We start from the raw sequence: 12,875 nt of genomic DNA, 5'->3' as shown, positions 1-12,875 counted from the left end.
GATGATCAACTCACTAAATGTGTGTCAATTGGCTGCACTAGATTAAAGGCAATGGAGGGGTGGGTTTTTTCAGTCTGTTAGTTCCGTTACTTCAAAAAATAGTAGGTGGAGGTGTTAACTTCTACAATTTGTGCATTGATATTTATAGAGTTAGTCTCGACCCAAAGGCACGAGAGGCTGTCGGTGTACTCCGTAATCACCTGATCCAGTTCAGTCCTCATTTTAAATCTGGAAGTCTTCCTGATGACCATTCAGCACCTATATTAAAAAATCTTTTTTCTTCGTAAGTATACCTTGTTAGAGTACATACAGTAGAGAGAGGGCTGGATTAGAGGCAGAGATCAGCCTGCAAATGCTAACGAGTGACAATTCTTTGCCAAATTCTGGGTCTGTCTTGGTTAATGTATGAACAACTATGTTTAGCCATCTTATTGCTTTATACAGAAAATAGTGGTTCAGACTTTAAAAGCTGCTCACCTCTTTCACATGAGTAGTTCTCAGAGTAGCAGCCGTGTTAGTCTGTATTCGCAAAAAGAAAAGGAGGACTTGTGGCACCTTAGAGACTAACCAATTTATTTGAGCATAAGCTTTCGTGAGCTACAGCTCACTTCATCGGATGCATTTGATGAAGTGAGCTGTAGCTCACGAAAGCTTATGCTCAAATAAATTGGTTAGTCTCTAAGGTGCCACAAGTACTCCTTTTCTTTTTATGAGTAGTTCTGTGGGTTTGCTGCTGGCAGTAGATTTTATGCCAGGAAATTTTACATCCTGCAGCAAGGTGTTCAGATGACTTTGTTGTCAACATACTATGTAGGTTACCAGTTCCATCTAAATGACTTTCTTAAAAGAAACTCACATAGCAATCCAAAAACCAGTGGATACTACATTATGCTTTTGTGGAGAAAAGATGTATCACTTTTAGTTGAATAATGTTGAAATCTGTGATCATTTACTTAGTATTTTCTGTACTTATCTGCAATGATAAAAAGAGATCTCGTGTATAGTTAACATTGTGGAAAGAAATAAGCTAATTTTAAATCTTGTACAAGAAGGGAGGTTTTTTGTTTTTGTTTTTTTCTTTTTAAAGGGAGCCCATAGTTACTCTTAAATCTATTCCATGGTTCCTAAATAAGTGGCCAGATTTTTAAAGTCAGTGATAGCTGCAAGGTGCATGGCACCCTTGAAAATCAGGCCCTGTTTTCAGGAGCCTAAACATGGAGTCTAACTGTAAGCATCCCTTTTTAAAAATAGCTTGGCCTAGACCAAAACCAGAATTCTTCATGAAATTGATGTCCGTTATATAGTTAGTTATCAATGTTGGGGTTTTTTTCCCTTTCCCAGTATTGCATCTAAATTAACCTTGGCTGATTTGAATCAAATACTGTATCGGTGTGATGCTGAGGAACAAGAGGATGGTGGAGGATGTTACAACATACCAAACTGGTCGCCCCTTAAATATGCAGGCTTGCAAGGTAACAATTCATGCGTGCTTTTTTGGGTGGAGGGAAAAAAGGAGAATGGATCATCTCAATCTAGATCTAAAACAGAGGTGGGCAAACTATGGCCCGCGGGCCACATCCAGCCCATGGCACCCTCCTGCCCAGCCCCTGATCTCCTGGCCCGGGAGGCTAGCCGCTGGCCCCTGCCCTGCTGTTTCCCCCTCTCCCGCAGCCTCAGCACACAGTGCCACCAGCACAATGCTCTGGGCAGCCGGGCAGTGTAGCTGCAGAGCTGCGGCCTGACCCAGTGCAGCGGTAGCACCACCAGCCACCAATGCTCCAGGCAGTGCAGTAAGGGAGCAGGGGGTGTTGGATGGAGGGCAGGGGAGTTGGGGGGTGGGAGGGGAGTGGTCAGGGGATGGGGGTGTGGATAGGGGTCGGGGCGGTCAGAGGGCAGGGTACAGGGAGGTTGGATGGGGCAAGGGTCCCAGGGGGCAAGTCAGGAATGGGATGGGGGGTTGGATGGAGCAACAGGAGGTAGTCAGGGGTGGGGTGGCCAGGGGCCTGGGAGCTCAGGGTGGTGGATGGGGTAGGAGTTCTGGGGGGGCCGTCAGGGGCTGGGGAGGGGGGTTGGATGAGGGCAGGAGTCCCCGGGGAGCTGTCGGGGGGCAAGAAGCGGTGGGATCGGATAGGAGGCAGGGGCTGGGCCACACCTGGCTATTTGGGGAGACACAGCCTCCCCAACCGGCCCTCCATACAATTTTGGAAACCTGATGTGGCCCTCAGGCCAAAAGGTTTGCCCGCCCCTGATCTCAAATAGTGTTAGATTTTGTGCACTGTTTGCTTTTCAAATAGAAGAGAACAAGTTGCTTCTGCTTGGTCTATACAGTATGTGCTTGAAAGAGAGTAGCAAGCAAATGGAGGCAAGATACTGAATCAAGAAACATCTCTTAATATTGGGGTAGAGGATGAGTTTAAATATTTAATTTTACATTAAAACTGTGGTAATCTGACCTTTGGGAATACTTTAAAACATGTTTAAATAAGTACACCTCCAGTCACAAATGACCTTACCTAAAACCCACAAATATTACCTGTTACATGAAGTGTCAGTAATAGCTGTCATTTTAACATCTGAATGCCATTGTGTGACGTATTTTATAACTATCTGAGTTGGATTTTAAACCGTAAAGAAGCATGGACTCAGTGATTACACAGTATTTGTCTCAAACTTACTGTAAGTCCACTGAGCCATAGCAGGTGGGTTGGGTCCCTTCTCATTGTACAATCAAGCTAGAGCTTTAGCCTTTAGAAAGGCTCTCTAGCCTTTAGAACACACGAAGAAAAGTTACATCAGGTTAAAAAATGTATAACTGGTCCAGCTCTGGTTCATAATTTTTCAGATCTGCAGTGTTGGATTTACTCCTGGAAACTGGAATTGCAGGTTGTGATAATCATGTGGCCAGTAATATAGTGTGCTGTTTGTTTTATTTTCAGGATTAATGTCAGTGATGGCAGACATTAGACCAAAGAATGATTTGGGTCATCCTTTTTGTGGTAATTTGAGATCTGGGGATTGGATGATTGACTACGTCAGTGACCGTCTAATTTCACGTTCAGGAGCCTGTGCAGAAGTAAGTAAATCTATTAAGTGTTTATCATCTATAAGGATGGAACCTTTTGGTCTACTTCACAAACCTCTGCCACTTGAGCACATGGAATAACTAATAGCAGTAGTAGGTTGTCATCCTCTTTATTGCCCAACACTAGAGGGGGTGAAAAACACACTCTGCCAGTGGGTTTCACAGATACTCGAGGACCGCAGAGGAATGATGAGCCCCAAGAATTTTGGGTTCCAGTCCAGGCTCTAGAAAAGAGCATGCTCTTGTGGTGACAGCCCCTTCTGCACCACTACAAGATTGACTCGTCCCGATCCCTCCCCCTTCTGACCCATCCCCTCCAATCTTTCCCCATCCTAGCCTTAGTCTCTCTTTGCCTACCCAATCCTAGTCTCCAACCCTCAGGTTTCTTGTGCCAGTCTATTTCCCCTTGCATTCCCGGCCCTTCATCCGATGTGTCTCTCCTCTGCCCCACCACACTGACTCCCAATCCCAGGCTTCTCACCCAATTAGGCCCAGTCTCTTTGCTCAGTCAGTCCAGTTCTCTCCTCAAACCCCAGCTCCTTGTCAGATTTGTTTCCCCATTACTCTGACCTTGATCCTCCCCGCAGCTCATTCACCAATCTGAGTTTCCTCTCCTGAACGCTATTTCCCTGACTGGCTCTCGTTGGTGTCCTTGACCAATCAGCCCCCCCCAGTCACAGTTTCTCTCCTCCCTCCCAGTCTTCAGTCCCAGTTCCACCAGGCTGCTTGTCCCAATCTACTCCCTTTGGCTCTTCCCCCAGTTCGTTTCTTGTCCCCTCTGCATTTGATTCAGTCAGCGTCTTCCTCTGCCATGTTGCCTGGGCACCAGCAGGTGGATCATAGAAGTGAAGGACTGGAAGAGACCTCAGTAGGTCATCTAGTCCAGTCCCCTGCACTCAAGGCAGGACTACGTAATAACAAGACAATTCCTGACAGTTGTGTCTGACCTGTTCTTAAAAACCTCAAATGATGGAGATTCCACAACCTCCCTCGGCAATTTGTGCTAAAGTATACAGACAGGAAGCTTTTTCTAATGTCCAACCTAACCCTCCCTTGCTGCAATTTAAATCCATTGCTTCTTGTCCTATCCTCAGAGGTTAAGGAGAACAATTTTTCACCGTTTTCCTTGTAACAACCTTTTATGTACTTGAAAACTGTTGTATCCCCCCCTCAGTCTTCTCTTCTCTTTAGACTAAACCCAACTTTTTCAATCTTTCCTCATAGGCATAGGCGCCAACTTTTCCTGGTGCCGGTGGGTGCTTGCCCCTGCCCCGCCCCCATTCCAGCCCCTTCCCCAAAGTCCCTGCCCCAACTCCGCCCACTCCCTGCCCCTATTGGACTCCTTCCCCAAATCCCCGGCCTCTTCCCCGAGGGCGCCGTGTTCCCCCTCCTTCCTCCCAGTGCTTATTGCCGCGAAACAGCTGGGAGCTAGGGGGAGAAGCAGGGACGTGGCGTGCTCAGGGGAGGAGGCAGAGTGGCGGGGGCAGGGTGGAGAGCTGCTGGTGGGTGCAGAGCACCCACCAATTTTTCCCCATGGGTGCTCCAGCCCCGGAGCACCCACGGAGTCGGCGCCCATGCTCATAGGTCATATTTTCTAGACCTTTAATCATTTTTGTTGCTCTTCTCTGGACTTTCTACAGTTTGTCCACATCTTTCCTGAAATGTGGTGCCCAGAACTGGACACAATACTCCATCTGAGGCCTTATCAGCACAGAGTAGAGTGGAAGAATTACTTTTCATGTCTTGCTTTCAGCACTCCTGCTAATACATCTCAGAATGATGATCACTTTTTTTGCAACTGTTATTCCATTGACTCATATTTAGCTTGTGATCCACTATGACCTCCAGATCCCTTTCCACAGTACTCCATGACTCCCTAGGAAATTCCCATTGTTGTATGTGTGCAATGGATTGTTCCTTCCTAAATGGAGTCCTTTGCATTTGTCATTATTGAATTTTATCCTATTTACTTCAGACCATTTCTCCAGTTTGTCCAGGTCATTTTGATTTTTAACCCTATCTTCCAAAGCACTTGTAACTCCTCCCAGCTTGGTATCATCCACAAACTTTTTAAGTGTACTCTCTGACATTTATCTAAATAATTTATGAAGATATTGAACAGAACCATAACCAGGACCGATCCCTGCAAAACCCCACTCGATATGCCCTTCCAGCTTGACACTGAAACACTGATGACTGCTCTCTGGAAATGGTTTTCTAACCAGTTATGTGCCCACCTTATAGTCGCTCCATCTAGGTTATATTTTCCTAGTTTCTTTATGAGCAGATCATGCAAGATAATGTCAAAAGCCTTACGAAAGTCAAGATATGCCACATCTATCACTTCCCCCCCATACATATGGCTTGTTACTCTACCAAAGAAAGTCATTGGGTTGGTATGACATGATTTGTTCTTGACAACTCCATGTTAACTTACTTATCGCCTTATTATCTTCTAGGTGTTTACAAATTGGTTGATTATTTGCTTTATAATCTTTCTGGATACTGAAGTTAAACTGATTTCATTGAGAGCACTGGAGAGAGAAACTTCCTTCTTTTGGTTCTAGTACCCTGACCTGACCCAGAGCAGCAATTACAAGGAAAGTGAACCTCTCTACACCTGCTGTGGAACATTCTCAGTCACTCTATGAGCTGATGAATGCGCAGTTTGGTCAGTACTAGGACCTGTGAGGGGCCAGAGCATGCCTCATTGAGGATGCACTGCTAAATTCTTAGTCTCTAGTGAGCATGTGCAAACTGAGATTTTTTTTTTCCAGAGGCTTATAACTTGGCCAAATTTGGGCAGTTTTTCACAGGAACAGCAAAGGGCACATCCCTGACAGAAAGGCCACTCCCTGCCAAATTTCAAGTCCCTGCTCCAAAGCACAGAGTCTCTAAAGTCTCAAATAAAAGGTGTCCAAATTTTTTTTTTTTTAAAAATGTTACAAAACAACATTTTTTCCTAGCCTCAGTCTTTGAAACAGCTGAACCATTTTGGCTGAAACTTTCAAAAAAAAATTTCTTTCTGAGGTAGACATGTGGCATTGAAAACTTCAGTGTGAATGGTTAAAGTGTGGCAAAATTACAAGCAACTGAAAGTAGGATGTATATCGGGAAGTTTCTGCCAACTGGAATAGGTGGTGCTACCAGTCCTGCCTATATTACAAAAAATATAATAGGGGCCTAAAAAGTGTAGGCAAACTGTAACAGGAATTCTACCCGTTTTCCAGTGCAAAATGCGATTGCCAAAGTATTAATTCCCTGAAAGTAGCCTTTGCTGCATTTAGGAGTTGTTAACTTACAAAAATGTTATTCTAATAGGTCGGTAAATGGTTGAAGGCCATATTTGTCTACCTAAAGCAGATTCCACGTTACCTTATCCCGTGTTACTTTGATGCCATATTAGTGGGTGCATACACAACTCTTCTAGATCTGGCATGGAGTCAAATGTCTAGGTATGTCTAATAGTGTTGAAAGAAATGTATGTGTATGTTTACATTATGTTGTATTATCATTTGTGCATTAGGATAGTCATTTATACACTTTACATATGCTTAAAAGGCACTAAAAGTTTTCTGGCCAAAATTTTGTCTTCCTTGAAACTGCAACAATCTGATTAATAAGGAGAGCACCTTTTATTGTATTCTGATCTTCCAATCCATTGCAAATGTTAAATGCACAAAGCAGTGTCTTCTGTTAGGTCTATCTCAGCGGCCTAACGCATTCCTAAACTATATGGCTGCCTGCATAACAGTACTGATGTACAAGAAGATACACTGGCATAAGGCAAAAATATTCATGTTGGCCAATGGAAAAGCATAAAGCTGATAGAAGGTGCATATAGTTTTCACTAAGGGAAAATTATAAACATTGGACTAGAAGGTAAATAATTTATTGTTGCTCCAGTACTTGGATTTACAGCTAATGCTGGCAGTGCAGTAATAGGGAATGAGACATTAAACCAGGGTCCGTCTTCCAGTCTTCGAAGGCTGCCTTCATTTTTTTGTAATTGTCCCTTTTCTCGTTTTTTGTTTCTATTCTTGTTTTAAACATGGCTAATATTACTTTCCTTTAAAAATAGATATCAAAACTGTGCCAACATGGACAAGGTATCTGATACTGGTGTTTTTTGGGTTGGGGAAGGAGGTAGTTTGTTGTACTAGTCCAGCATGTAGACCCAGGCACAAATTAATAAAGATCATTTAATGCATCATCTTTTTAAATATAGTAATTGAATTTTAAAATACTTGTGCAGAGTTGAGATTTTTCTTTGCTTTGAGATCAACTAGGTAATAAAATACCCGAATGTTTTATCGTCTCCTTTCAATATAAATCATTTTTAAAAAATTAATATAAAAGTAAAGGCAATGATTTGGAAGGGAAGAAAAAAAGGGGGAGGGGGGAACCTGAAATTAGGTGCTCAAATTTATCTTTAGGCACCTAAATAAATGGCCTGATTTTTAAGTGCTATGAACTCAGCAGCTCCCATTGGCATTAATAATTTGACTTAATCTTAGGAACTCACTTTTGAAAATCATTACAGTATTTTGCAACTGGAGCACCCTTATGGGTGAACTTTAAACAATGAAGTTGTTGAATTTGAAATTATTTTTTTTTCTCAATTCAACTACTTTGATTACAGCTTTGTTCAGAATGGATCAACATTTGTTAAACACCTTTCCTTGGGTTCAGTTCAGATGTGTGGGATAGGAAAATATCCTTCTCTGCCAAATCTGTCTCCTGCTTTACATGATGTCCCCTATAGGATGAATGAAATCACAAAAGAGACAGAACAGTGCTGTGTTTCCTTAGCAGCTGGTAAGTAAGGGCTCATTCGATGATTGTTGAAGCAGGTTGTCTTACAAAACCATGCAACTACTTAGAAATGTGTAGACAGCAAGATCAATGTGCCGGGACTGTAATGTTTAAAGACCAAATAAAAAATACTGTTTCTTTCTGTCAGTAGCTGTTTACTTCACCCTTCCACTGTCTTATTCTGCTCTATTTAATGTGAAGGTTTTGTTTGTGTCTGAGAGAAGCATAACCAGGCAATGTTTCTGCTATTGCTGTAGAAGGAAGACTTGTGAAGAATTTCACTTTTGCTATATCTTGAACTATATAAGCAACCTGAGCTATTCTGTCATATTCTGAGACCTTTTGAGCTCCAGAATTATGTTATCTCTTTCCCTGTAACTCTTCAGTAATTGAAATACATTGTGGAACACTTCCCGCAAGACTTTTGGTTTATCACTTTAACTATGTTTTTGTTTTCCTCAACTGTCCCCTCTTGAACTTTTTTTAACCTCTATTGAACTAAAAACATTCTCACCAATTTGTTCGCTTTTGTTATTTAAAAAATTGCCACACTTGATCTTGATCTTCAAATGGTCACTAATTCCACCAAATATCTAGAGAACTTTTCCCCAGCTGAACATGAAATAAAAATGGAAACTCTTGGTAAAATAGCTTCTTAAATTGTCATGCAGAAATTGCAGGTCTGTGACAAAAATAAATTAGAACTTGAGCATGGCAGAATCCAGCATTCAGCTCCAGAAAACTCATTCAACAAGACAGTAACCCTTGTTTTAGGAGAAGATAGTAATTATGTGGCTTCCAAACGAATTAGGTTAGTTAACTGCCTAGAAAGTAATTGAGAGAGAGGGCCTGGGTTGAATGGCAGAGGCAGATTGTTTAGTGCAATTTCTCCTAAATTGAGATTAACTGTTTCTGGTTTTGGATCACTCTTTGCTGTAGTTATAAGCAGTCTTTAAAAATATATGTGTTCAGAAGAATAAAGCATAGAGTAGTATGTGAGATTTTTTGAATGAACTTAACTTGCAAATTTCCAGATATATTTGTCTGTCTAGTATATTTTAGAATCTGTCTAAAATCTGAATAGTTTCTAAATATAAAGACAGTTCTTCTGGGAAATATTTTTGCCTTTGTTTCTTTCAATAAAAGTTTCACCTCTGTTATAAGTGTTTTGGATTATTTTTTTACATCTCTACATTTTATAGGTTTTAAATCTTATTGAAATGGGTTTTTCTTCCTTCTAGAAAGACAAGTAATGAAAGATTTTTTTTTCTAATTAAGTAAAACAAAAGTATGAACATTATACTTTTAAGACTTAAAATGCTTTGTTTCTAGCAAAGATATATTCAGAACTTTGTATCCTGCTTCTTGCTGACCTTAATTCTGTAGCAAGCTCCCATGATTTCTGTGGCAAACAATCCCTGAATTGTTAGGTGAACTGAAAATTCCATGTCAGCATGATTCTACCCAAGTATTCTTTCATTCGCTTTTGAAATGCGGGGGCTCTAGGTGCATGCAGCAAAGGGAACATTTTTCCCCACCTCCAGCATCTAGTAGGACAGTTGTAGAAAGCATGGGACTCTGCATGTAATGAAATTATACATAGTGTATATTTTTGTAATGTTCTACAGGTGAACTTTCTTTAAAGAATTTTTGATCCTGAGTAGTTTACACACACATTTAGAGTGCATTTTTTAGAAAGTGAGCACATGCTGTACAGTGTATACTGTGTGTCATAAATAAGGCTACGTTTTAGTCACAGGTATTTTTAGTAAAAGTCATGGGCAGTAAACAAAAATTCATGGCCCATGACCTGTCCATGACTTTTATTATATACCCCTAACTAAAACGTGGACTGAGGGCTGTGGGTGCTCTCTGGGAGGGGTGGTCCAGGGGCGATGCGAGGCTGGCAGGGGCTCCCTACCCCGTGTGTCTCTGCAGCTCTGTGGTGGCAGAGGGGCCAGGGAATCCATGCGCTGCTCGTGCCACAAGCACTGGCTGCGTAGCTCCCACTGGCCAGGAACCGCAGCCAGTGGGAGCTGCAGGGATGAGGCCTGCAGGCGTGGGCAGCGCCCGAAGCCCCTTGGTCCCTCTGCCTAGGAGTGGCAGGATCATGCCAGTGGGAGCTGGGGAGCCCCACTCTTCCCCGAGGTAAGCAGCCCCCATGCATCCCCTAGCCTGGAGCCCTCTCCCCCACACCCTGGGCCAGCAGCAGCAGTTTGGGTGGGTGGGTGTGAGTGTGTGTGTGTACATGTGTAGAATCTTCATATTAAACAGTCTAATGACTTAGTTCATCATGTTTACTCTTTAGGTTTACCACATTTTTCATCTGGCATTTTCCGCTGCTGGGGAAGGGATACCTTTATTGCACTGAGAGGTCTAATGTTGCTTACTGGGCGTTATTTAGAAGCAAGGTAAGAAAGAATGTATAAGTATTAATCCATCTTGAAAGGTTTCTCCCTTTCTATGTATAACTGGAAGAAAGAGGTACTTTTTTTCTGAAACAATTAAAATGCTCTCTTATTTACTGTGGCCCCAGGCCATTTTTGAATTCTCATCAGATAGAACTACAAAATTACTTATCATGTATCTCAGTTGTTTTAAATGTTGGTGTGAAGCACCTATTCCATTTTTTTTTATATGCATAACTTTTTTCTCCAGCACATTATAGTGCTCATACTAAGTTTGAATGAAATGTGTCTGCTATAGGTTTTTATTTCAATATAAAATACTTTTTATCAGTATTGGAGAGCGGTAGGTTTGAGAATCTCTTTGCAATCACATTTGAGGTGTGGGGAGGTGTCTGTTGTGTTTTGTGATGACCACTAATATAGCTATCAAAGCTGGAAGTCAGTGGTTTGTGGATCATTGCAAACTAAATTTTGTATGTGTGATGTAAGTCTAAAACCTAACAAATAAACATAGGAAGTTTGTGTAAGATTTGCGGGCATGCCCTTTTCACTAGTCAATTTTAATTTTTTTGCCATGAAATGTTGGTGCTGAAGTGAGCTGAAAATGAAAGTATGGATTTCTCAAATTTAACTCATTCTTAGTGAAAACTTGTGTATGTATTTACTTTATATTTGCATAACCAAAAACCAATGAAAGGGTCAAGTAACTACTGGCTTCACCCTGCAGTCCTTTCTTAAACCCTATTCTTACAAAGGGATCCACAATCTGCTAGTATGGTCCCTTATACCAGCCTGTAGTTCCTCTTAAAGACAATAGGATTCCTGTGACGACATTCAGTACTACAGACTCTTACATTACTGGATTATGCCTTTTAGGTAAAACTCCCACTAAAGTCAGTGGAGGTTTTGCCTGATGTAAGGAGCCTGAGACTGATCCCTGTAAAGAGAAATTCTCTGATATATATGAAATTTTCTTCGCCCATTGCCTCCTTTCCCTTTTTGAAAGGATCAGAAGACAATACCACTTGAGAGTATCACACACAGGATCAGGCATTCTTTTTGAACTTTGCAAAGGAACTTGGTTTTATTCAGTTATGAGATTCCTAATCTCCTGTTTTTTTTACAAATACAGGAAAAATATGTTTAGGATCAAGCACTCAATATTAACTTTAAAGTAGATCTAAAATGCGGCTGAAATGTTAAGCATTCCAAAACACAGTTCTGTTTAGAACTCTTTGCTATATAATGGAGGTATTGAGTTCTGCTAGTATCTTTTTTTTTTTTTAAGGAATGTGGTTGAACATTGAGGACCAGACCTTGAGGTCTTTACTCAGTTTTTACTCCATCAAATGCCTGTTGACTGACTGACAATAACAATAGTGTAAAAACTGGGTAAAACTTCAGGTCCTTAGATAATATACATATTTTGGTTGTAATTCATATTTTTGTGAATTATCATCAAATAAGGAATGCATGTAAGAATGAACATGCATATGTCACTCTTGACGCCTATTGCCTGGCTACTAGGGCCTGATCCAAACCTATTGAAGTTGCTGGGAGTCTCTGCGTTGATTTCAATGGACTTTGGATCAGGACATTACTTTCACAACATGTTGAAAGTAAAGCAACTTTTCTGTATTGGCACGAATGTCTCATTACCTTTTCTGCGCAAAAAAAAAAAAAGAGAGAAATAAAAAGAAAAGGTTGAGCATATATTTTAAATATATCCTTCCACATTTGCAGTGGTCAGCATTACTGAGTATGTGGGGGCTTATTTTTTAAAAAGCTTGTATTGTGTAATCACCTTTTGTACCATGAAACACCAGAATGTTGACATTTGCCATTCAATCCTAATTTGTTCCCCAACATATCTTGGTATAAAAATATATTGTATTTTTTAGGTTACTACTTGGAACTTTCAGTACCTTGAAAACCAATTCAGTGTATCAGATTTTTTTATTTTATTTTTTTAAAGGAACATAATTTTAGCATTTGCTAGTACCCTGAGACATGGTCTTATTCCCAATCTGCTTGGCCAAGGGACCCATGCCAGATTCAATTGCCGTGATGCTGTGTGGTGGTGGCTTCAATGTATACAGGATTACTGTAAAATTGTTCCAAATGGCACAGACATTCTCAAGTGTCCAGTTTCCAGAATGTATACTACAGATGACTCTCCTGCTCAGCCTGCAGGCACACTGGTAAAGATCATTTCTAATAAACTATTTATATACTACAAACATAATTGTAAGTAAATGAAATCCTAAAAAACCAAAAGAATCCCTGTTCGGCATGTTGTTCTCCTACTTAAAGAAATGTTTTTGCAGAGGTCAGCTTTTACTGGGGACAGCATTTGTAGTATTTTCAGGGACCATGTTTGCTTATTAATGGAGGGCTTCATGGAAGATTTTATAGCTGTAAAATCTTCCAGCTGTCATTTATGGTGGAATGTGCAGTAAAACAGGGATGTTCCACTTTTTGGTTGTTTGCCAAACGGTTGGATGACTCCTATCAAGCACGCATTGGATGGAGGAGAATAAAACTTTTTGAAACAAGGGGAAAAAATGTCA

General features: G+C 41.0%; 1 protein-coding gene across 4 annotated transcripts in view; it reads left to right on the top strand.

Moving 5' to 3' along the window:
* AGL (amylo-alpha-1,6-glucosidase and 4-alpha-glucanotransferase) overlaps positions 1–12,875 on the top strand; it is a 57,889-nt gene that overhangs the window by 25,452 nt on the left and 19,562 nt on the right. For all 4 annotated transcript variants that reach the window (XM_074961274.1, XM_074961273.1, XM_074961271.1 and 1 more), the window contains exons 20-26: positions 149–283; positions 1,342–1,472; positions 2,937–3,073; positions 6,404–6,537; positions 7,725–7,900; positions 10,206–10,308; positions 12,281–12,506. In XM_074961274.1, coding sequence (XP_074817375.1) covers positions 149–283; positions 1,342–1,472; positions 2,937–3,073; positions 6,404–6,537; positions 7,725–7,900; positions 10,206–10,308; positions 12,281–12,506 — 1,042 coding nt within the window. The remainder of the gene's footprint in view (positions 1–148; positions 284–1,341; positions 1,473–2,936; positions 3,074–6,403; positions 6,538–7,724; positions 7,901–10,205; positions 10,309–12,280; positions 12,507–12,875) is intronic.

Source organism: Natator depressus, chromosome 8 (assembly GCF_965152275.1).
Source record: "Natator depressus isolate rNatDep1 chromosome 8, rNatDep2.hap1, whole genome shotgun sequence".
In the NCBI taxonomy this organism is placed as follows: Eukaryota; Metazoa; Chordata; order Testudines; family Cheloniidae; genus Natator; species Natator depressus.
This window is presented reverse-complemented; position numbering and strand designations above follow the sequence as displayed.